General features: G+C 45.8%; 1 protein-coding gene across 5 annotated transcripts in view; it reads right to left on the reverse strand.

Moving 5' to 3' along the window:
• ZFYVE26 (zinc finger FYVE-type containing 26) overlaps positions 1 to 20,840 on the reverse strand; it is a 109,638-nt gene that overhangs the window by 72,434 nt on the left and 16,364 nt on the right. For 4 of the 5 annotated variants that reach the window (XM_053274412.1, XM_053274386.1, XM_053274394.1 and 1 more), the window contains 7 exons: positions 19,564 to 20,214; positions 11,024 to 11,113; positions 9,086 to 9,157; positions 8,790 to 8,938; positions 6,286 to 6,484; positions 5,350 to 5,613; positions 5,080 to 5,190 (listed from right to left, as the gene is read on the reverse strand). In XM_053274412.1, coding sequence (XP_053130387.1) covers positions 5,080 to 5,190; positions 5,350 to 5,613; positions 6,286 to 6,484; positions 8,790 to 8,938; positions 9,086 to 9,157; positions 11,024 to 11,113; positions 19,564 to 20,214 — 1,536 coding nt within the window. The remainder of the gene's footprint in view (positions 1 to 5,079; positions 5,191 to 5,349; positions 5,614 to 6,285; positions 6,485 to 8,789; positions 8,939 to 9,085; positions 9,158 to 11,023; positions 11,114 to 19,563; positions 20,215 to 20,840) is intronic. The other variant, XM_053274421.1, reaches the window with a different exon arrangement.

Consider the following 20,840-nt stretch of genomic DNA (forward strand, 5'->3'; position numbering starts at 1 on the left):
TAGGGGAAGAAAGGCTTTCAAGGCCTTGAATATGGCCAAGAGTTCCAGGTAATTGATATGATGGGAGGCTTCGGCCGGGGTCCAGATGCCGTGGATGTTGTGATTGTTGGCATGAGCACCCCAACCGTCCAAGGATGCATCTGTGGTGAGTAGAAGGGCTGGGCGGGGAGGATGGAAGGGAGAACCAACAGTGAGGTTGGTCTTGTCCATCCACCATAGAAGGGAGTGCAGTACCCGAGGCGGAAGCGTTAGTTTGGTGGCGAGGGAGTCCTCCTGAGAAGAGAACACGGAGAGGAACCAGTGCTGGAGAGTCCTGGCCCGTAGCCTGGCATGGGGGAGGACATGGGTGGTGGAAGCCATGTGCCCAAGCAGGCATTGCACCTTATGCACTGACTGGGTAGGGTGGCGGAGCAGGTGTTTGATAAGTCCAGGATCGCCTGGGTTCTGCGTTGAGGGAGGGAAATTTTGGATTGCACTGAATCGAAAGGATTCCCAGAAATTCTATGGTTTTGGAGGGTGTGAACTTCGATTTATCATAGTTCACCCGTAGGCCCAGGTCGGAGAGGAGGATGAAGACCATGTGAAGGTCTCTGAGGAGGGACTGTGGGTCGTGAGCCACCACGAGCCAATTGTTGAGGTACGAAAATATCTGCATATTTTGTTGCAGGGCTGCCACTACTGGGACCATGCATTTGGTGAACACCCAGGGCGCAGATGCTAGTCCGAAAGGAAGGGCGTGAAATTGTTAAGTGTTGTGTGCTATATGAAAGTGGAGGTAACGACGATGCTGAAGTCTGATGGTGATGTGATAGTATGCATCCTTGAGGTCGATGGAAACGAACCACTGGTTCTCTTGCAGAAGGGAGATGATAGTAGGAATCGTGACCATACGGAACCTGCGGTAAGTTATATAGGAGCTGAGGTCCCAGAGATCCAGAATGGGGTGAAGGGAGCCATCCGGCTTGGGAACAGTGAAGTATCGGGAGTGGAAACCCGGGGTTTGTGGATTGTGAACCAGTTCTATTGCAGATTTGGAGAGTAGAGAGTCAACCTCCTGCAGGAGAGTCGGGGTGGGTGGTGTAGGTAGTGGAGGGTTGTATGGAGGGGTGGATGCAAACTCTATAGCATACCCCATCCGTACTATGGTCAAGGCCCAGGAGTCTGTGGTGATATTCTCCCAACCGGAAATGAAAGGGGAGAGTCTAGTGCCCCAGAGGGGCAGAGGGTGCAAGTCATTGTCCCTTGGTAGGGGGCTAAGATCCTTTGGATTGGTGTTGCGTTTTGGTTCCGGAGAAGTTGGAGTGCTTTCTGTAGGGCTGATATCTGTTGGAACGAAAGGGCTTGTCCTGGGATTGGTAGTATTGTTGTTTAGAGGCGTATGGCTGGTGTTGCCATTTTTGTGGTTTGTAGTGGCGGGTTGAGAGATTTTGAAGGCCCATGGAGCGGGCTGTATTGCGCAGTTTCTGTACTTTCTGAAGGGTATCATCCGTTTTCTCTCCAAAAAGGGAGGAGCCATCGAAGGGCAGATCCTCAACTCTGGATCTGGTATCTGGCGTGAGACCAGAAGCCAGGCGTGGCAGCAAAGGGCGACGGAGTTTGCCATTACTTTGGCAGCCCCTTCAGTGGAATGGCAAATTGCATGCAGTTCCTGTTTAGAGACCTGCGTGGCCTCCCAGAGGAAGACCTTGGCCGGAGCCTGTTGATCTGCGGGGAGATGGTCCAAGAATGGAGCAACATGGTCCCAGAGAAAGGATTGATACTTGGCATAGTACACCTGGTAATTAGTTATTCTAGTCAATAAAGAAGCGATTGAGTATAAACATCTTCCAAAACCATCTAGTTTTTTCCCCTCCTTGTCCGGCAGGGTGGAAGGTGAATATCCCCTGAAATTAGAAAGGGACGATTCGACAACAATCGAATCCGTAGAGGGATGTTGCCTTAAGAAGGAATCATCCTGTTCCATGGATGCATGAACCTTGTAAAAGGAATCAAGCCTTTTAGATGTCTGTGGGATGGAAGACGGCTTGGTCCAACAGGCCTTGGCTACTTTAAAAATGAAAGGGTTTAACGGTAACGATACCGATGGGCAGGCGTCCTCCTCTATTAATTGAAAGAGAAGGTCGGGTTCAGATCTGTCACCTTGGGTAAGCTGGACTCCAAGGGAAATTGCCATACGTGAAACAAAGTCTGTATAAATACAGAAGTCCTCCGACGGAGAACTGGGCTTAGGGTCCAGTAATAAAGAGGGGGGCGAGGATCCCAGAGATATACGGGGGTATCTTCGTCCAAAGATGAGTCCAACGAATTGGTCGATACCGGAGGTTGAATGGGTCGAATCTGAAGCCGAGGCATTGGCCTGGAATCGGGAGCAATAGTAGCCATAGCTGCTTGAACCGGTGAGTTTCTAGGTGGAACCCATGGAGACAGAAGAGACATTGTCCGGGGAGGCGGGGAAGAAGGCAAAGTTGTCGGTCCCGACGACGGGTTCGGGAGCAAAGCAGAGGCAAGTTAGGCTGGTACAGAAGAGCGAGGGGAGGCGGAATGTCGAAGGGGAGGCTCTGCAGCCGTGGAGGCCCGCTGGCATTGACGAACTTCTTGATGAGCGTAGAATTAGTCAGCCTCTTCCTCGACCTGTCTTGCATAGCGCTCATCCAAAGCAGCCTCCAGATCCTAGTTAGCCTAACGGCACGATTGTTCTGGAGGGAGTTCCTCGTGAGAATCATGTTTGGACTCATACACGGGATCGCGAGGTCTGGAGACAAAGGCGACCTCTGTATCCAGGATGGTTTCAGTTTGTAGAGTTCAAGATCGACATTCGGTATCGTGTGTCGATTTCTGCCTCTTTGTTGGAGGTTCAGAAGGGGCTCGACGGTCATCCTTCCTCTTTTTCTTTTTGGACAGCTGGATAGAACACAGTTTAATCAACGCCGCCGTCGAGATCGATACTGCCACCGAATTCCTCGGCATCAATGTCGAAGCCTGAGCCGTGGGATCGACGGGCAGATTCACCTCGGGGTTAGTCACCGAGACTCCCGGAGGGAATAAAATGGGCTGTAAGCCCCGGGCTGCAGGGGAGGTATTGGACGAGACCTGCATAGTGGACAGTTTGTCCGAGCCCGTAGGTTGGAAGGATTGTTCCCAGAGCCAAGAATGAAGTCGAGAGGCCCGATTTTTGCACACCTGCTTGGTGAAGGCCGCGCAATGAATGCAAGAACCAACCTTATGAGATTCCCCAAGGCAAAAAAGGCAGAGCTTGTGGCCGTCAGTCGAGGGGATCTTGGATTTGCAGCAACCACACTGCTTAAATTTTGTAGTCTTTGCCATAGGGCGAAGAAGGTAAATGGAGAAAAGCGGAGGCGAAGAATCCGCAAGATGCCGGGCCCGAAGGCCACGACGGGGTGGAAAGTGAAACTAAAGTTGTCCGGGGCGGGGGAGACCGGGGGTAAAATAAAAATGCTAAAGAGTGGAAGTACTGAACTAAAAGTTGAGGAGAAAAGGGAGAAGGAGAATGCAGTACTTGTGAAGCGTCTAGCAAGGAAGAGCTCAGCGATGTGTCTTCGATTGCGGACGAAGACAGACTGGAGAGGGAAGCCCGCGCAGCCACCTATATACCGAGGGGGCAGGGTTACCGCCAAAAAGCAGTTCTCAGCTTGGAAGCTCCGATGTGGTCTCTGCGCAGGCGCAAAGCCCATTCATGTAAAGTACAGAGACCACATCGAAGAACTTTAAGGACTGGGAAAGGTGTTCTTACCCACCCACTCACCCCTGGTCGTATTTCCCCCACTGGTGCTGTTCTCATGAACTGCCCTGCTGGGGCGGCAGTGTACCTCCTTGCCACCCTGGTACGCCATGGACCGCAAGTGGCAAGGAGGTATGCTGCCATCCTGGCAGGACTGTTTTTGATAACAGCGCCAGCAGGGGAAATGTGGCGGGGTCGTGGTGGTAAGAGCACCATAGTCAACAACAGCTACCAAGCCATATTCACAGCAGGAAATCTCAAGGGTTCCAACTTCAGACTTTATAGCCTTGGTCTGTACCTGATTTAATGGGATGGTCATGGAGGGAATGGAAGGGAGCAAATCAGCTCTACCACCACTCCTTCTCCCAGGTGGGCTGCCTGCAAGTCCTCCTCCACGGACAATCTTTTGCCTCTGGTTCGGTAACTAGAGAGCCAGCTACTCCTCCAGTTGTTGATCCCTGCACGAACTGCTGCAATGTTTCCAGCACTTGAAGTGACCCTACCCCTTAGCAGAAGCAGCCACCATTGTTTTTTTATTGACGCAAAGTTGTAAACTTGGTGATTACAAACGTGAACAAAGCATTCAAGGGATTCTGCTGAAGTTCCACCTTCTACGCTCTGCAGAGCAATCACTGACATGCACAGTAGATTTCTGACATCTAATAATGGAATATAAGGTTACAAGCCGACCCCCACACAGAGCATCTGTGCGTTTTTTGGGGCCGGCAACCTCTCCCCCACCATGCCCCAGTCTCCGGCTGGGCCGCTGCTGCCTCCTCGCCTTGCCTCCACGCTAGGCCGGATCCGCCGCCTCTCTCCCCCCGCCCCAGTCTCCGGCCTGGCCGAGTGCCGCTGCGGCGGCCAGGCACTGCCTGGCATCCGGGCCCGCCGCTGCCTCCTTGCCTCAGCGGCCGGGCCGGACCCACTGCCTGGCCCACTACTTTTGCCGTGCCAGGCCTGTGGCTGCCCAGCCAGCCAATTCTCCCGCCACTGTCGCGGCTTGGCCCGCTGCCGTGGCCTGGCCCACTACAGCTGCCACGGGTCACAGCCTGGCCCACTACTGCTGCCGCTTTGCCTCAGCGGCCACCCGGCCAGCCAATTCTCCTGGGTGCGCCTTAGCCAATCAGGCGCCTCCGCCGGCCAGCCAATCAGCTGGGCTGCCGGGACGCATTTTCCCTGGGCACACCCAGGAGAATTATATATATATAGATGTCTTGAATATCCAAGGACCTGGGATTCAAGAGACCTACATGAATGTACACAAATATACAGAAGCAGAACATCTAGCAACAGACAGAGACCAATGTGAATGAACAAATCATACAAAGCAAAATAGTTACCCGATTTAGGTTGCCCTTGTGATGTATTTATAATTTTACTTATTTCTTGAAGGACTGCTGGGAAACCCCTCATGCCATAAGAGCAGAGAACAATAGGATCAAGTCTTCGGCCTGTCATCAGATACAGAAGACAAAGCAAGGAGAAAAATAGAAGTGCAGTGTTAACACAATTGCATTCAAGCTCTTACGGTTGCCATGGTTGTCCTGGGCTACTTTTAATGCCACACATTCAAAAATACAATATAGAGTGAACAGATTAGTGAAACCTACCCCTAGCTTCAAGGCTATTTTGCAGCCTTCTGTCTGCCGATTCTAAGAGATGTTTGCAGGTTTTCCATAAGCGGCACTGAGCAGTTGCCAAGTCAAATGTAGCCATCGCAGAGGCGCAGAGGCCCTCCAGGACATCATTCAGGGGGTCTGTAGGCTCCAGCTGGATGGTGCTGGCCCGGAAGCCCTCTTGGAGCATAGGGACAAGGCCTTCAGAAGGGGCAAGCAGCTTATCCGTAACATCAGAGATGGAGTAAAACACCATACCTTGGGAAGCCAAGAGAAAAAGGCTGTACAAATCGTTTGGGCTGCCTCTAACAAGCAATAGAGGTTTTCACTCCTGAAAAAGCTGGACCTCCCTTGACTTCACATTTATTTTGTCCAAATCCCAGGAAAAGGAAAAGTGAAGTACAATTACATTCCACTTTAAAACTAAGAGTGATTTTAGATGATAAAGTGGAATATAGTGGCTGTTTATTAGCTTACTGTTTCCAGTGACAAGTTGAAGCCCTTATTTGCAAGTATGTTTTATTCACATACCCATGTAGTAAGATTATCTATTGCTTAATTCTTCTTTAGGGGAAAAATAAACACTTCGTTGTTGGCCAGCTCAACTTGCAACTCATCATGCCAAACACAGAGATGGATTGTACTCCGATAGGTCACTGCCCTTCACCCTCAGCTCTATTTTTGCAATCCTAGGCAGGCAGCAAGAAAGTTGGGGAAAAGCTGAGCCCATGCAGCATCACCATACATGACCCATATTCAGATTGGTGGGCCACACCAAAGCATGCTTTACAGTGAAATTCAGTTTAAATCCCTTGTAAGGTGCACGCATCTAACATGCACCTTATATAATCTCTGCTGTGTTTTAACTCTTCTCTGCCCCCCCAACCCCATTTCCAATGTTTTGATCAAATAGTACAATGAAGTTCTTACCTGCTGCTGCTGCATTTCCAATAGCCTGTAGGGTTGAGCGGCCATTGCCAGACCGTTTAAGACTTCCAGAACCCTCAGATGACTGAGCATCAATTTTGTGTTCTACTTTTGCCAGCTCCCTGATAACTTCTTGGTAACGCTCCAAGAAAATCAGCTCGCCATAAGGAGCAGAAGTCTCCAAATTAAACATAATAGCTACCTGCCATTGTGAAATTAAGAGAGTTACTCTATGTTTATTAGAACATATTTTAACAATGTTAAGATGTTCTCCTAGCCACCGAATGGCGCAGCAGGAAATGAGTTGACTAGCAAGCCAGAGGTTGCCGGTTCAAATCCCCACTGATATATTTCCCAGACTATGGGAAACACCTGTATCGGGCAGCAGCGATATAGAAAGATGCTGAAAGGCATCATCACATACTGCACGGGAGATGGGTAAACCCCTCCAGTTTTCTACCAAAGACAACCACAGGGCTCTGTGGTCACCAGGAGTCGACACCGACTCGATGGCACACTTTACTTTAAGATGTTCTCCTTCAGAGAAGGAACAATATTGGAGTGCTTTTTTGGAATAATTCCAATGGAGCTATTACATCCAAAGAGATTTTAAGAAAGATGAGTGAGGGGGATAAAAGATTTCCAGCTGGGTTCTCCCCCACCTCAAACTTTTCCCCTTAAAAATCCATGCCAATGACCAATTCCAACCTACTATTTCCATACTTCTATCTTGTGTCCTTCCAGTTTCACCTTTCTTTAATTTTTATTTTGTTTACATTACAAAGCAAAAGAGATTACAGAGGTTATTGCCTTGCAACAACATTTGGAATATAGAGTAAAATTATTAAGTTTTCTAAATAAAAGTTGATCCCTACTAATTCTGGATTGGGCTCCTAGACAGCAGTGCATCAGGGCCTGGAGGTTTCAGTCACGACATCCTTCACACTTCTGGTTAGGCTATTTCCACCACACCCTTTACTTTGTTTTAGGGCTCTTCCAGATGGTACTACAGGTGAAACTCGGAAAATTAGAATATCGTGCAAAAGTCCATTAATTTCAGTAATGCAAATTAAAAGGTGAAACTGATATATGAGACAGACGCATTACATGCAAAGCGAGATAAGTCAAGCCTTAATTTGTTATAATTGTGATGATCATGGCGTACAGCTCATGAAAACCCCAAATCCACAATCCCAGAAAATTAGAATATTACATGGAACCAAGAAGACAAGGATTGTAGAATAGAACAATATCGGACCTCTGAAAAGTATAAGCATGCATATGTATTCAGTACTTGGTTTGGGTCCCTTTTGCAGCAATTACTGCCTCAATGCGGCGTGGCATGGATGCTCTCAGCCTGTGGCACTGATGAGGTATTATGGAAGACCAGGATGCTTCATTAGCGGCCTTCAGCAATTCTGCATTGTTTGGTCTCATGTCTCTCATCCTTCTCTCGGCAATGCCCCATAGATTCTCTATGGGGTCAGGTCAGGCGAGTTTGCTGGCCAATCAAGCACAGTACACTGTATACTTTTCAGAGGTCCGATATTGTTCTATTCTTCAATCCTTGTCTTCTTGGTTCCATGTAATATTCTAATTTTCTGAGATTGTGGATTTGGGGTTTTCATGAGCTGTACGCCATGATCATCATAATTATAACAAATTAAGGCTTGACTTATCTCGCTTTGCATGTAATGCTTCTGTCTCATATATCAGTTTCACCTTTTAATCTGCATTACTGAAATTAATGGACTTTTGCACGATATTCTAATTTTCCAAGTTTCACCTGTATATTGTAACCTCAGCACAGCTTAAGTGAAATAAAATAAATAAAATCCACATGACGTACAAGGACATTGTGTAATATTCTTAGCGCCATCAGTGAGCTGTGCCTTTTCAAACTCATTTTATTCTAAGCTGGAAAAAACAGCAGATTCACCGATTGCTGCAGATGGCACTAAAAATATTACACAATGTCCTTGTACATCGTGCGGATTTCTCATTTTATGTATTATTGTAATTTGAAGTTGGAAGATATCACCATCTAGAAGAGCCCTTAATAAACAGAGATGGAAAGAACAGAATGGTTGGGAGTAGTGTTCCCTCTAAGACGTGTGTGCATGTGTGCACACGCTCATGCGTTTTTTAATGTCTGCTTAGTTAATTTCAGAGCCCGCTCAGGCTGGATTAGGAAGGTCCCACTCTAAAATCGTGTGTGTGTGTGTGTGTGTGTGCGCGCGCGCACACACACACACACACACACAAAACCTTGATACTGCCGCCCAGAACAAAACTCATTCCGCACATAGATGAACAAAAATTAGAAAGAACATTGGTTGGGAGAGCACTGTTTCCCATGTGGAGACCATTTTGGGCATGTGTGGTATGCCCAAGCAGCCTGTAAGCACAGAATATTAGGGAACCATGAGAATCAGACACATTGTGGTTCCATGGCAGCTTCCAGGGCCACTAGCTGCTTCCAAGACAAGCAAATATCACAGAATTACCTGGTGTGCTTCTACAAAGTTTCCCCTCAGGATACAAGAGACAAGAAGAGATTCTGGTGGAGAAAGCATCATTGGGATGAGCGAGTCTTGCTGAGGCTTTATCCTATATTCCACGTCACTCCAGTCCGATAACATACTATTGCTTCCTTCTAAAAAAAAAAAGAAGAAGAAGAAGAATGTCCGTAAATGCAAGAATTACCAGGATCAAAATGCATCTTGTACAGGGAAAGGTACAAGCACAAAGCAAGTTGTCACATCCTTCAGTAGCTGCAAAATACTGCTCTACAGTTCTGTACCTGATGTGCTAGTTGTACTTAATTCACTGCTTGTGCTCTCCAGCAACCTGTCTGAAGCTCCCTTCTTACAATCTGAAGCAGAAAAGAAAAGGTTGGTGGGCAATTCAGTCATACAAAGCCATTTAAAAAACCAACACCGCCCTTCTCATTCTAGGTTCCATGGGAATAATGGCAAGTGTTAGTCCTATATGACCACTGGACATGTCTAGAACTACAAGAAGAAGAAAACAATGGCTCAAACAGTCTGGGGGCAACTTGGACTGATACTCAGGGCTGGTTTAAACATTATGTGTCTCAAAAGGAGGCCTCTGAAAAGCACATATACATGGAGATGTCTCGTGTGGTAGGCATAATTTTTAGAAGTGTCCAATCCATGCCCAACCCTGCTTCCATAATATGTATGCTAATGTAGCCACTGCAAGTCCCAAATGCCAGGAATCTTCAACCTGGCACACAGCAGACACACTGGCATAGGGTGTAAGAGACTTTTAAATATCATACTCACAACACTGGGAAGTACGTTGTGAAGGAACAAGGCCTAGACCTCTTGGGTTTCTGTAAATAAGCTCATGTATTGTATAGTGTATTAATAGTCCCAAAACTCTTCTTGTAAATAATCCCTGATAAATGAATTGTATTATATTATATTCCCAAAACTTCATTATTGTAAACAGGATTCTGGGTTGCAAATCCCTGTGCATGGAGAAGGATGGCGGGGTCAAAAGTTCATTCTTATTTCACTTTTGGTTTAACATTTTGAAAGTTGATTTTTTTTGGAGGGAAAGATTTCAAAAAAAATGGAGGGAATTTTTGTTTGTTCTAAATGGATGGCTTAAAAAATTGTTGGGCTAGAGAAACTGTATATATTGGGAGTCTTTAGAGAGGGAAGAGTGAAGTCAACAGAGCACTGAGAGACACGAGTCTTGGAAGCCAGAGAAGTCAAGTCTGCTGGAGAGAGTCAGAGCTGAAAGCTGAAGACAACAGAGAGTCCTGGAAGTCAGTCTGCTGGAGGAAGAAACCCAACTGAAATCATGAAAAAGAAAAAGAACAGCCAGGCTGGATTGAGCCCCAGACCTATGATGTAATCAGAACCACCCATCAAGCCAGAAGCTGATAAGAAAGCACAGTGGACTCTGAGTAGGGGCCAGTATAGAGTCAGGTTGTAGATGCATTTCCCCAGTTTTTATTTTCCCTGATCTGCTCTGTTAACTGTTTTGAATTTGTCGGGCGGTTTTTTACTACTAAAAGTAAATTTCCCTGTTAAAAAAAAAAGTTAGGCGCTTGTTGGTTGTCTCTACCCTACGGCTTTCCACACTGCTAAGGGTTTTTGTTTTTGAAGGGCTGTTGTAGTGGACTCAGTCATACCAAAAGTCCACTTGGTGGCAGTGGTAAAAAGGTTAGGAGGAATAGAGGGCTGTTCCTCCACACAGGTTTTGACAGACTTCTTGAAGTCCTCCCTCAGACAAAGTATTTCAGGGGACAGTTTAACTCCTATTCCAAGGAGACAGGTTTCCTTCCCTGTATAGTCCATAAGACACTCAATACTTCTGAACAGGTTATACTTTTGCACAGAAGTGCAGTCTAAGAGATGGCTACTGTGGCCACCACATCTCGCAAGGGGAGGAGTACTTTCCTTAGGCAGTCATGACAAGAGATGGCACAAAGTGAATTACAAGGGAGATGGTGCAGCAGTGGCTCTTTTCACCCTCAAAGGGTAGAAGTATAAGAGCTGCTGCTTCAGCTCCCTCCTCCCCCGCACATTTTGCTGATGAGGGGTCACTCATCAGCAAAAATTGTCTCCTTCCCACCGCTACCTCACTACACACGCCGCTACACACGCCGCTACCTCACCACTGATGCCCCTTGGCGCTCACAAGCACAAGGCCCCCCACAGACTTGGAGACAGCCCTGACTGTTCCTACGGTTTCTTCAGCTCACCTGGATTTTGTCTCTGAGTCCGTGTGTGTCTCCTCAAGTTGGATCCTCTGGTTGAATTACTGTATATTCTAGTGGGTGCACGTTGGCTGCCTGGAAGGAGACAATTCAACTGCTTCATTAAGTATTATTCCTGCAGTCACTATTATTTTTTTTTTTTACACATCTAGAAAATGCTTTGTAACCAGGAACATAGAAGGCAATGCTACCACTCTATTAGCCGCTTCCTACTTTAGTACCCTAAAAAAAACCCAAGTTCTACATGAAGATAAGTTAAGTTCATACAACCAGAATAAGCTGTGCAAATGATCAATTTGTCATCCCAAGTCAACCAATTTACATTTTGCAGGATACTGGGTTATTTTGCTTTCCTTACATGACTTGAGTCCTCTGAAAAGTATACAGTGTACTGTGCTTGACTGGCCAGCAAACCCGCCTGACCTGACCCCATAGAGAATCTATGGGGCATTGCCAAGAGAAGGATAAGAGACATGAGACCAAACAATGCAGAAGAGCTGAAGGCCGCTAATGAAGCATCCTGGTCTTCCATAACACCTCATCAGTGCCACAGGCTGATAGCATCCATGCCACGCCGCATTGAGGCAGTAATTGCTGCAAAAGGGACCCAAACCAAGTACTGAATACATATGCATGCTTATACTTTTCAGAGGTCCGATATTGTTCTATTCTACAATCCTTGTCTTCTTGGTTCCATGTAATATTCTAATTTTCTGGGATTGTGGATTTGGGGTTTTCATGAGCTGTACGCCATGATCATCACAATTATAACAAATTAAGGCTTGACTTATCTCGCTTTGCATGTAATGCGTCTGTCTCATATATCAGTTTCACCTTTTAATTTGCATTACTGAAATTAATGGACTTTTGCATGATATTCTAATTTTCCGAGTTTCACCTGTATATCACCAACAAAAAGCCCCAGGAGAAGTATTGCTACAGAATTTCCAGCTACATTTTAGGAACGTACAAAACGTTTTGAGCTCAAAATGTTTCAAGTGAGAAACCAAACACCCTTAAAATGAAAGGCCTGTTTGGAGCTCAAAACGGAACGACCCCGTTTCGACTCAAAACGTTTTGAGTGTTTCAAGTGCCATTTGGGGCAGGCTGTTTTTCCCTCGCTGATTGGTTTTCTGGCACTGGCTTCTGATTGGCTTGCAATCTCCTTGCTTCTTGGTTGGCTTGCTAGCATCCAAATCAAGTGTTGCCATGAGCAACTATGCCCACATTGGCTGAGGGGCAGGGAGAAGGGGAACACTTTTGGAGGAAATTTCAAAATGTATTGAAAGGGACTGGGAGGGAGAGAGAGTGCCCATATGCCTGAAGAAAAGGATACACCAGGACAGGAGGAAGGGTTTGATTTTGTCATTTTCTTTTCTCAGCACTGAGTAGAATCTTGTGCTACTGCTGTGGTAACTATCTGGTTTTGCTAGATTTCAGATTGACAAAGGCAGAACTTGGTTGTTTGCCTTCCCCGAGTTGTAGTTTGTTTTGTTTGTGTTGTGGTGAGAAATGGACAGTGGCAGGTGTGTGTGCGCGCATGCACACAGTTTTTCTTGGTGACTGCTGTAATGAGCTCCAAGTCTGGCCTTGAGACTAACTTGTGCTTCACTCACTATTCTGCAATCTGCATTGCAAGGGTATTGTACTCACTCAAAATGTGGCTGAAGTTGCTCTAGTTGAGCTTATGGCTATGCTTGCTGTTAAGGTTGCTACTGCGGCAGCTGTTGCAATACTAGGAAGTAAGGAGTAATAACTGTGTGTGAGAGAGCAATTTGTGCCAACGATGTTACTGCAGTGCAGGCACTATGGCTGGCAGTGGATTCTGGGTCAGTGGTTCTTTTTTGACCATTTTTGGACTTTCTTTGAAATGTGTGTTCTGTGTCAGGAGGCACAGATTCCCTTTTACTATGTGCTTCTGCAATGTTTTTCAAGGCAGGGTTGCAAAACTGTGCACTCTGCTTGTTCCAGCCATCAGTAACAATGGTGAGCTCAAAACATACCATTGTTCCTCATGGGTAGTCCCTAGGAACCCCAAAGTAGGTTGGGTGGTACAGTATGATGGGTTCTACCAGTTGGAGCTAGGACCCTGGCAGCATCAGCTCTCAGCTGCAATGTCTCATAGTGACCACTGGGAACGGTTTAGGGTCATGGATAAAAGTGCCGGACTCCTCCCCTCTTTGTTCTCCCAGTGTTAGTCTCCATTTTGTCTCTCCAGAGATGGCTGTTTGTTTTTGGCCTCTCTCTTCAGCCATGAGCTACAGCTGAAATAAAGCTGCAGTCTTTTTCACATTTGTTTGTAGCCTTTTCTTTAAATAAACTGTTTTTGCTCTGCTATTTGGGGACTGAACCACCATACTTCCCCTACACTACCTACCAGCCAACCCATAAAAGAAATGGGCAAGTGGGACCAAGATTGGACCATAACTCAGAGCCCAAAAGGCCCAGCTGGCGTCTGTATTAGATACTGGCATTCCTATAAGAGATTCCTTGATTCAGGGAATTGCTGAACTGAGTGAAATGAATAACTCCTAAGAGACAAGCCAGACTGTACTTTGCTCTCAGGTAATGGCTTTGGGAAAGTTGGAAGCTATTTATTTATTTTATTAGATTTATATACCACCCTTCCAAAATGGCTCAGGGCAGTTCACAACATGATAAAAACAATTAAAACAAATTAACAATTAAAATCAAACTATTAAAACACAACAAAACCAATAAAACAGCTAAAAGCCCTGAAAATCAGGGCAACACTTTAAAACAGTTAATCATTTAAAACTCTGGAAGGCCAGGCCAAATAGGTACGTTTTAAGGGCTCTGTTGAAGGACAACAATGATCTCAAATTATGACTTTCGGCCGGGAGTGCATTCCATAGCCCAGGAGCAGCTGCAGAGAAGGCCCGCCTCTGCATTGCCACCAGATGAACTGGTGGCAACTGGAGACGGACCTCGTCAGATGACCTTAACGTGCTAATCCCGCATTTCCTCAGGCAGAATGTTTACAATCCTCTCTAATAAAATGCTTGGTGTCCGTCTGTGGAAGGACACCAAGCATGCGTTCATGCCTCGCCTGTTCTGGGCATGCGCGGAGCGCATGCCCAGAACAGAGCAAGGGAGGCACGAAAGGCAGGACCTGGTGGCCATCTTGGGCGGCCAGAAACGGCCGCCCCGAAGAAGCCAGGACTGCGGAGGAGGGGGACACTGGCCGAGGCGGCGGAAAAGCCGCCGCCTCGGCCAGAGGACGCGGCGCGGCCAAGGCGCAGCGGAGCCATGGCCGTGGCCTGGCCGCGCCGCCGAAGCTGGGCGGGGGGAGAAGGCAGCGGGGGAAGCCGGCCGAGGTGGTGTCGGAGCCGCCGCCGAGGCCTGGCGCCGCCGCCGCAGCCGGGTAGCTGGGAGTCCTTGGGGCCCTTGACCGGCCGGGAATGTGAGGCAGGGCGGCCCGGCCCGGACCGGCAGCGGCGCCCCCAGAGTTCGCCCGGCCACCGCCTGCTCTCCCGCCCTCCCAGCTGCCCAAATTCTCCTTCCCCGCTTCCCCCCCCCAAATGATTAAGGGCCAAAATGGCCCAGGAGAATGCCTCCGCGGCCGCCAACCGCCCTCCCAGCTGCCCGAGACCTCCTTACCTGAAGCAGCCCGCAACAGTCGGGCGAACTAAAAGCAGTTTTTGCGAAGAAGAGAGGAGCTCCCGAACAGAGCTCCTCTCTGTGCTAAGCCTCTTCCCGAACTGGTGCTTTGGGCGCAAAGGATGCCTATTGTGTCCTTTGCGTCCATAGCAGCAGTTTGGGCATTGGCTTAGCACAGAGAGGAGCTCTGTTCGGGAGCTCCTCTCTTCTTCGCAAAAACTGCTTTTAGTTCGCCCGACTGTCGCGGGCTGCTTCGGGTAAGGAGGTCTCGGGCAGCTGGGAGGGCGGGGGGGCGCAAAGGCCAGAGGGAGTGGGGCGGGGGGGGAACGCTCCCCTACTAGCGCCCGTTATTACAACGGGCCTGAAAACACTAGTTGTTAATGTAACCCAAAATGCTTGCTACAGTTGTCAGTGTTGACTTCTTGTCTCACATATATTCAATGCTATCAGCTTGGAATGTTTTTAGATACACGCACTAGGTAGACGTACACAAAGCAATTTTATTGTTCTCTTATATACACACACACACACACACCTACCTCTGAGTCTCTCCCTCCTTAACATTCTGACTTTTAAGACCTCTTCGGGGCAAAGCACCCAGAGCCTGCCAGCACAGCAATTATTCATCTGCAAAGCTCAGAGTGCAGATTGTTTTGAGAACACCAAGAGACAATGTCCTCTTGATAACAGAAATTGGGGATACACAGGAGATGGCCCTCAAATTCCTCACACAGACACTGTCATGAGCAAATTAACACTGAGGTTCCGAACGGATACCAATATCTTGAGAAAACTATGCTTGATCAAAGGATCAAACAACTATAGAAACCCAGCTCTCTAGGCATTGCTTTGCCATGGCAATACTGGCTCACAGAGCTTGCTGCCTAAACTGCATAGCAAAGCAGAAGCTCTCTCTGACAGACAACAGACTGTCAGTAATTCCTGCCGAGGGGCGAGGAATTGGAACTATCTTTGTCTGCTCTTCTGGACTCCAGTCCAAGAACTCAACATGCCTGCTTGAAGCTGTCTGCAATGCTCACATCCATTTGGGCCACGACTAGATCTGGTAAAAATGCTTTCCTGAAACAGACAGTCTTGTCTCCCCACCTTCTTCCTACTAAACCCTGGCACTCTGCAAACCCACTCCTAAGCAACCCCTCCCCTCCTCTTCTTTCCATTTTCTCTGCCTCTGGTCAGGATCTGCTAGCTAGCTTAACACTGAAGATCACATGCAAGCAACACTTTTGATTACATAGGAATACTGCACTACACTATGCTTAGAACATGACTGACCCGATTGATTTACTTGATTGGCATTATTGCCTTAAAAACGAATTTGCCTTAATAAAGCCCATTTAATCTTTACATTAGTGTCTGTGTCTCTCTTTACTTGTGCACCCAGATCATACATGATTGCTGCAACAAGAACATGTGCCACCAGGTAGCAGGAGTGAACAAGTCTCCTTCGCACCAATTTTGCTAGCTCTGGAGCATACATAGAGTGCCCATCAGACTTGGCTCACAACACCATCATGTGCTACCACCCAACCCACTTTGGTGTCCCTAGGAGCTACCCATGGGGAACAATGGGGCATTTCAAGCTCCCCATCGTTTTGGCCATAGCAAACAATGGGGAATTTGGAACCCCCCACTGTTCCCTATGGCCAAAATACTCGAAACATTTTGAGTCTGTTTCGTCAAAACAGCTGGCTCTGCTGCTGTTTCAACAAAATGTTTTGAACATTTTGCATTTCATTTCAAGCACAAAATGAAATTCAAAATCCGTTTCATGCACAGCACTACAACATTTGGAGACAGGCTTCTGGCAGCCCCAAAACATAAGCCAGCCTCCTCCATGTTTCACAGTAGGTATGCGACTTGTCAAAAAGCTCCAGTTTTGTCTCATCTGTCCAAAAGACATTCTCCTAGAAGCACTGTGGCTTGTCAATATTTATCTATCTATTTATTTTAATATCCTGCTCTTCCTCCAAGGAGCCCAGAGCGGTGTACTAAATACTTAGGTTTCTCCTCACAACAACCCTGTGAAGTAGGATAGGCTGAGAGACAAGTGACTGGCCCAGAGTCACCCAGCAAGTATCATGGCTGAATGGGGATTTGAACTCTGGTCTCCCCAGTCCTAGTCCAGCACTCTGGATAAAATATGCATTTTAGCAAATTCCAGTCTGGCTTTTTTATGACAAAACTGGAGCTTTTTGGCAAGTCACACCAGCTCTATGTCCACAGACAAAAAAATGAAGTTTTCAGAGAAAAGAACACCATATCTACTTTGAAACACAAAGGAGGCTCAGTTATGTTTTGGGGCTGCTTTGCTGGGTCTGTGCAGGGAAAAATGACATCTCAAGACTATCAAGACATTCTGGAGCGAAACGTACTGCCCAGTGTAAGAAAGCTCTGTCTCAGTTGCAGGTCATGAATCCTCCAACAGGATAGTGACCCAAAACACACAGCTAAAAGCACCCAAGAATGTCTAAGAACAAGACACTGGACTATTCTGAAGTGGCCTTCTACGAGCCCTGATTTGGAATCCTATCGAACATCTATGGAAAGAACTGGAACATGCAGTCTGGAGAAGGCACCCTTCCAACCTGACACTGCTGGAGCAGTTTGCTCAGGAAGAGTGGGCCAAACTACCTGTTGACAGTTGCAGAAGTCTCACTGAGAGCTACAGGAATTGCTTGTTTGCAGTAATTGCTTCTAAAGGTTGTGCAAAAAATATTAGGTTAAGGATCCCATCATATTTGTCCATGCCATTTTCATTTGTGTTATTATTTGAAATATTCTGTGGCATCAAAACTCTAAAGCAGAGTCTGGTTTTTGTTAAATGCGCAACAAACAATGATGGGTGCCAATTACATTTCAAGTTATTTCAGAGACAATTGTGGGTTCTTTTTTCATGGAGGGGTACCAACACATTTGTCCACATATGTAACTGACAACCCTATTTGAAAGGATTTTTCAGTGAACCAGAGCTGAGCCCAAAACTAAAATCTCTTGGTTGCCTTGAACCTGACTAAAACCTGAAACAAATGTGGTAAATGGTTCAAGAACCAGGTACCAAGAAGATTCTTTTGAGGGTTGGAGAGGGTTCCTCTCTCCACCAGCTACAAGGAGAGACGGGTAGGCAGAGCCTAAGACTGCTTGTCCTCTTGGCACTCAGGTCAAGCCTTGTGCACCACAAGCTGCTGTCCAGCAACAAGGCCTCAGTGTGGAGGATTCTTGAACTGAGGCTGGAAGCTTCTTGTATTTCTTTTGCACTGCAGCTCCTCCTTGCTGCCATTCATCCTGAGCAGGATATTTTCCTGTTTTTTTTAATCCTATGTATTTTGTTTGTAACAACCTTTTACAAATCAAAACAGTTTTAAAAATATATATATTTCTCAAGTGAAATAGTTAATACTAGTAGGTGAGGCCTGTCATTGACTGGGCAAAGCCATTTTGCATGGATTATACTGCTGGGAAATTTCAAGAAATGAAATCTAGGTAGTCTTCTAATACCGCAGGGGTAACATTAGTGGAAACCAGGATATTGGAATGCTTGACCTAACCACTGTTCCCTCTAAGGCGTGCGCTCACAAGTTTTTGGATGTCCGCTCAGTTCATTTTCAATGCCGCTCAGGTTGAATCAGGAAGGCCCCATTCTGAATGCACGTGCGCACACAATACCTGGATACTGCCACCCAGAACAAAACTCATTCCTCACAGTGATGGAAAGAATTAGAGGGACCACTGGACCTAACTCAAAAACATTGTGTTAGGTTTCTTAGCTAAACAATCCACTCTTCTCAGCTGAGAAGCATGGGGATGTTAAAATAGCCACTCTTTCCGCTTTTCAGCTGAAGCACGGGGAGGTTTAAAGAAGTGGTGCAAAAGGCAAGAGTGGATGGAGCAACCTGTGCCCCTCACATGCTTCTTTAAGTCTCCCCACACATCAGCCAAGAACCAAGAAGAGTGGCTATTTAAACAGTATACCAATTGTAGAAAACCACAAATAACAGCCACTCCCCCCCGCCACCCCCAATAACTAAATTGGTATATGGGGAGGTGGTCCACCAATGGCTGAAACTGCTATTTGATGGTCACCTGTATGTCAGATTTTTTTTTAGTGTCCTTCCAAAAAGTAAATTTAAAAAGTTTGAAATTTGTAGAATTTCAACCACAATCATTAATTTTATTGACTAATTGTCATATATGCTAAGTTTGAATCCTAGTAAATTTGAATATGAGAAAGATCTGCTTTTCTTGGGCATGATGTCGTTTCAGAATTATTGATCTGGCCAATAGTTAAAAATCTGTTGAGAACAGTTAAAATATGGTGATTATTATATTTAGAATTTCTTCTAAAAAAATACTAACAAAATCAATCAAACCTTTCCCACAGCACTGTGCAAAAAACAGTGCATTCAGCTAATTTAAGTCACAGGATTGTTCATGCAAAATTTGGTATCTGTAGGTCATCGAGAAGTATGGCTTTGCTGGTTTGTGCAAAACAAACAAATTCTTCAAAATATATAATAGATACTCATTTTATTTATTCAGTTTTTATACCACCTTTCATAATGCATCTCAAGGTGATTTACAGAAGTTTTAATAAAATAAAATTCCATAAAAGATACATTTAAATATATAGAATTTCATAGCAACCAAAAAAATTCTATATTGTTCTGCACAAAATATATTTCAACTGGTTCAGAATCTCTGAACTGGTTATCAATCCACTTTTAAAAATTGGTGTTTGAATCTGAGAATTGTAAAAATACTGATCAACGGAGCCGAACAGAAACCAAATTTTCCATGGTTTGATTTCCTGGAAATGAAGGATCTTGCCTCTTGCTTAACAATTCCCAGCAACTATTGAAGTTAATACAATCCCTGGAAACTCTTACCTGTATTTCTGTTGCTTGTCACTATTTTGTGCCGCCAAGAAGCTTCAGAGAGGTACTTTGACAACAGTTGCATGCGGCAACTAAAGCTATCTCTATTTACAGACAAATTCAAGCAGTCCAGCAATGCCAGCTCTTCACAAGGTACATGCTTTAAGTCCCATGGGAAAGAACCCTCAATTTCTTTCAGATTGTCCAGGAGCAGTTTGAGTAGTAACTCCATTGCCGTATCGTCCACTAGAAATCCACTAGAATTACTGGTGAAATGTTTCAAATCCAAGTAGTTCAGTCTGAAGGAATCACTGTTCTTGCCATTAGATTCCAGATCAAGTAGTGTTTGGATACCAGGATGTTCCTGAGACATAGCGGCAGGATGTTCTTCAGGTCTCCTTTTGGGCCCTGCAGAATGCAGTGGACTGGTTGAAGTGGAAGACCCTTGGCTAGCACAACGCTCTAGATTCCTTGCAACGCCGTTTTTTCTCTCCAAGTCATCCCCCGTGTTCTCCTCTACAAGATCATCATTGCAGAGGTCACCATAGGAGACAAAAAGCAAGGAAAAGATATTCTCCAGAAGTTCCAAGCGTAGAGGAATGGGGACCATCCTTAAGAACTGCTGGCACTTGACAAGATACTGAGCAAAGAGACCTGAATAATCTGCATTTGTGAAAGCAAAATACAAAATACAGATTTAAATATTTCCTTTTCTGATATCCAAGTTCACATGGTGGGAATTTTAAAGCATTTAAGGATCAGACAGCTAAGGACTCTTTAAAAATATATTTGGATGATTATTGGTTTGAATGCCTGTAGCAAGTGGGTATTGCACCCAGGAAATTCCCACCTAATCTCTACATTGCTAAAGCACATCCAGTTTCAGAGAAATGCAGCCAATACTCGAAAATCATTTGATCCACCACTCTAACACTTAGGAGGCAGCATCTGTTCCAAAATGTATTAGCATATATCATCCAGATTACAGTGTGCCACAAGCAGAAAGTAGGTCCAGACCATGAGAACAAGCTCATGGGTGCCCAAGGAAACACAGCCAAAATATTAGAATGACTTCATCTTAAAAAGAATTCAGTTCACAATATTTCAATCTTTTGTCTTTAAAACAGAAATTGTCCTGCTTCATGACAAAGAGCAGGGCAATATCTCACTAGGAGCAAACAAAAATGAGTTTGTTAATTTCTTAAGAGCTCTTCAGACTAGATGTTGAGCAAAACTGAAAGGGGTGGGAAAAATCTGTGCATGAAAATGTTTGCGTGTGAATGACTGTA

This window comes from Hemicordylus capensis, chromosome 1 (assembly GCF_027244095.1).
Source record: "Hemicordylus capensis ecotype Gifberg chromosome 1, rHemCap1.1.pri, whole genome shotgun sequence".
Classification (NCBI taxonomy): domain Eukaryota; kingdom Metazoa; phylum Chordata; class Lepidosauria; order Squamata; family Cordylidae; genus Hemicordylus; species Hemicordylus capensis.